The 4,601-nt window shown below is 37.5% G+C and overlaps 1 protein-coding gene across 1 annotated transcript; it reads left to right on the top strand.

The window, feature by feature from the left end:
* The first annotated feature begins 1,273 nt into the window (after positions 1-1,273).
* LOC128383613 (low affinity immunoglobulin gamma Fc region receptor II-b-like) lies at positions 1,274-3,666 on the top strand. The gene is made up of 5 exons (XM_053343208.1): positions 1,274-1,304; positions 2,211-2,456; positions 2,557-2,805; positions 3,158-3,234; positions 3,637-3,666. The coding sequence occupies exons 1-5, from the start codon at positions 1,274-1,276 to the stop codon at positions 3,664-3,666; spliced, it is 633 nt and encodes a 210-aa protein (XP_053199183.1).
* Positions 3,667-4,601: the final 935 nt, after the last annotated feature.

The following is a 4,601-nucleotide window of genomic DNA, read 5'->3' as shown; positions in this document are numbered from 1 at the left end:
CCTATTAGACTCAAGTCCATATGACTAGTGCTGTAAAAAGGGTAGATGTATGTTAGTATTAACAGCACAAGACTCCCTATTAATTGTCACTGTTTTATGAATGGGTAAACCCCGAAAATAGCAATAATTGCAGATTAAAAACAGATCATTTAAGTTTCTTTAGGGTTGGCAGAAGTGAATGTTTAATTTGTTTTAACTGTATTGTATGTGTGCATGTCTCTGTGCTGTAGCCTTTAAACATTTACTTGAAACTTTCTTTCTTGCTTTCTTTGTTAATGTGTCACATTTAAATAGAACTGTCCGAACTTTGATCTAGTTGCCAGGTAACTGATCATTACTACCACTATAAAATACTACAGCAGAGTTCACATCTGCAGCCAATAAAAACAGACTGTGTGATCATTATTGCTTTTACTGACCTAGAAAAAAGAGAGAGATAATAAGTCTGCAGATTGACTGCAGGGGGCAGAGCAGGACTTCTTTTACTCTTACTGTTTCCCACTGCTTTTAATCAAAGTTAATGTGAGGCTAGTGATTTATATTTACTCTGCATCTCCTGTTTTACTGTCTTATTTCATTTAAGCTTTTTAAAATCTTCTGATAATCAAATTGAGATCTGGTGAATTTGGAGGCCAAGGCAACACCTTGAACTCTGTAGTGTACCTGCAGTGTGGTAGGGTGCATAATCCTGATGAAAGAGTCCACTGCCATCAGTGACTACTGTTGCCATGAAGGAGTGCAGTTGTTTTGCAGCAGTGTTAAGGTAGGTGGTATGTGTCAAAATAACATCATGGACTTAAGGACTTAAGGTTTCCCAGCAGAATTTTTTTCAGAGCAGCATGATTCATCAGACCAGGCCACCTTCTTACACTGCTCCATGGTTAAATTCTGACATTCTAGTGTCCATTGTAGGTGATTTCAGCAGTGGTCAGCATGGGCACTGTGAATGGTCTGTGGTTATTCAGTCCAATACTTTGTCTGGCAATGGCCAACAGGTGTCAGAACAGACTACTTTTTCTGTTTTTCAGCAATTTGTGCTATAGAAGCTCTTCAGTAGCTTACACTTGCCCACTGATGGACCCTGGGACTAAATATTAAATGGGGGTCTGTGTTCTTATTTTTGCCAGTTTAGAGGTCTATGATGTGAAAAAGTCAGAGAACCCCTGGTCTGGAGTATATCTGCCTCACTGCACAGGAAGAGGAAGAAGTTCTCGCCTCCATTATATTTAGCTCTGTTTCAGTCTAACGCTCAGACAGTCAGCAGCAAGACAGCATGGAGGTCACAGCTCTCTGCAGCAGACAGTGTGAGTACTCAATTTATCTTTGTTCTTAAATAATAAAAGTAAACAAAATTAAATTCAATTTTGAATTTAACTTGAAAAAATAAAGATAAAGAGATTCTAAAAAGTTGAACATACTTCTTTCATTGTTTGGTGTCTGGATCTAATTTAACATGCACTTGTGGATTAGGATTAGTGTTAGCAGTTGGCCAAAATATCTGATATATAGATATAGATTGTCCATACAGTATAAAAGCATCTACATACAAGGATCTATTGCTTTGTCTCTCCAGTGATCAGTGTAATGAGTCTGCTTTTTGCACATGTGCAGAAAAGTCATCCTCAATCATCTGGTAAGTAGTTAATCCATCAAATGTCAAAAATATTGTTGATCAGTTTTCCCAATCCCTAACCCTGACTTGAAAGATCAATTGATCTAAGGCTGAAAAAAATCCAATTCTCATTCTGGATGCTTAAATAACTGGGCTACTGGCACATTTTTATGAGTCATGCTTTGAGCCAAATAATGACTCAAGTCAAATAATGACTTTTTTCATCTTTTATTTTTTTGATTATTTAGACATCTGTGGAACACATCGTGATAATACTTGGCTAAATATACCGATAGATCCTACCGACCCTAGATTTTCTGCATCCAAAGTACAGTACATCAAAAATTCCATCTGATCCATCTTAATCTTGTTAGTCTGATAGAAGAAATAGAAGAAGACAGCTCATACTTCCCATGTGATTTTTTTTCTGGACTACTTAACTAAATTGATTGTGTATTGAGTTGAACTGCTGACATGCTGATTCTGACTTCAGGCACGGTGTTCTTTTAGCACTCAATTTTGATTTTACTTTGCTTTTTTTCTATCATCTTGGAAGTGACTCCTTAATGTATGTTGTTCTCTGTTTCTCTTGTGTCAGTTGCAGATGTTCGTATTGTTCCATCAACACTGCAGCTCTTTGTATATGAATCTGTTTCATTTACCTGTGAGGGGTCTGCTGGCTCAGTTGGATGGAAAGTGAGGAACAACAAGGGAGTCATTAAAACAAATCCTTATGTAACCTGCAATAACTGTATTGATGTTGCCATTGAATCAGACAGTGGAGAGTACTGGTGTGAAGGTGAAGAAGGACAAAGAAGCAACGCCGTTAACATAACTGTCACTGGTATGTTTATTCAACGTGAAGTGTTTGAATTTAAATCCAGAAAATGTTTAACACCCATCTACATCTTTACCAAAATATTAACAGCTGTAATTTTGTCCAGCTGGATCTGTGGTCCTGGAGAGTCCTGTCCTTCCTGTGATGAAGGGAGAAGCTGTGACTCTGCACTGTAGAATTAAGACGACCTCCAACATCACAGCTGATTTCTATAAAGATGGCGTCTTCATCAAGACTGAGTCCACAGGCAACACGACCATCCAAAGTGTCTCCAAGTCCAATGAAGGTCTCTACAAGTGCAACATCTCTGGAGCTGGAGAATCACCAGAGAGCTGGTTAGCTGTGAAAGATCAATGTAAGAAAACATGTGAATGATCCTTGTCAGTCTGATTGTTGTTTAAAGCTAACTGCATGTGTGTGTCACTTGAAGCCCTGCAGGAACAGTAAGCACTCAGTACACCACATGTCTGAACAAAATGTTGAATTGGCCAAAAATTCCTCAAGCAATTTGTTAGCCATGTGGCACATTCATTGCATGCTGGGTTTAGCCTATATGACAGCTGTGTGCAGCTGCGTGTATGGACACTGCTCATTTTGTTAACTACTATAATGTCCACATTTTCTGGGAAAGTGAGTCAGTCTGTACAAACTCATGTATGGTAATGCAGCCAAAAACTGAACTCACAAAACTTTGTTTCTAATTTTAGTGGAGATCCCAAAGGATAACGACTCAGCGAACCAAAGTAAGGATCCGTTGGCACAACCTGCAGACAAAACAGGAAAGGTTTTTACAATGTTGTTAATCACAATAAGAACCAAACCAAAAGGTAAAGGTCAAAAAGAGGCAGGATGGTCAGGGTACTAAAGTGTAATATGTTTTACTGTTTGAAAGCAAAAACAGAAAAATGCAAAAAAGGCTCAGTTTAAAAAAAAAAAGTATTTTGTTCTATGCCAATAACAGTTTTCAGTGTCCATAACTGCAAAAATGCAAATGTATATGACATGATGAACATGCATGCACTCATAACCCCCACACACACCCATACACATTATGTACATACACTGCCATGAATTAGTGACCATACATGTAAGCAACACATGTAAAATGATTTCATTATGATGTAAATATTGTCATTATTATGTGATGAAATATGTATTTATTATATGTGGATGTGTCTCTCCTCAGATCACTCCTATCATATTTCCGTCGTCTTAAGGACTGTGTTCATCATCGTAATAATGGCTCTGCTACTACTGGGGGTTGGACTACTTCACTATGGGAAACTTGGAGATACACACTGTGATCCACTCGTAGGTAAAATGCCAAACTAGAGGAAACTTGACACAAAGTATGCTGTATTTTTTCCCCCATCTAAATCCATTTTTTAAAATTCAATTGTACTTACATGTTTCATGAAGAGAAAAGAGCAGAAAACTACTCCGTATTCCTTGTAATGACTTACAATATACAGAAAACCTTGAAAAGTAAAATGAAATGACCATATTGGACAAATCTAAGAAAATGTTTCATCCTGTAGTCCTGGTGTTGTGTTATGGGTTTGTAGTCTAGAGTTTATCATCCCTAAAAAGGTTTAATTACTCCAATTCACAACAAGTGAAAAAGTCACGAAAAGCATCCAGCAGTGCAATAACACCAGAAATACTGTCTTCCAGATGACTGAGAGCAGAAACATCTGCCTGAAGGAAGAACTCAGCTTAAAGCTCTGCTTTGTTATTAGAGTCTGGAATCTTTTATTTTGACTAAAACCTTTAATATCTGTGTATGTCTATGTATTCTGTTTGTACTTAAGTTATACTTCCATGCCACAGTGCCATGTATGTTAACTCTTACATGATTACTTCTGTTTTCCAACCTTATATTCTGATATTACTTTGAGAGCTGTGTATGTGCAAAATAAGAGAGACAGTTTATTTAAAAATAGTCTAACAGGGTTCTCAGCATCAGCAGAAGTCGTAGGTCTTTGTCACATCATCAGCGTCTTTTTTTAAATGGTGAACCCACATTGTTTCATCTGCTTTGTCTGTTCGCTTGTCTGATGATACTGTTTACAAGAAAATAACTACTGCTGCTGATGCTAAATACACTCACTGTGGTCAACTAGTGATGCTGTTCCACCACTTTGAACTTAA

The sequence above is a fragment of the Scomber japonicus genome, chromosome 22 (assembly GCF_027409825.1).
Source record: "Scomber japonicus isolate fScoJap1 chromosome 22, fScoJap1.pri, whole genome shotgun sequence".
NCBI lineage: Eukaryota > Metazoa > Chordata > Actinopteri > Scombriformes > Scombridae > Scomber > Scomber japonicus.
Note: the sequence above shows the minus strand (reverse complement) of the source record. Positions and strands in the feature narration are given on the sequence as shown.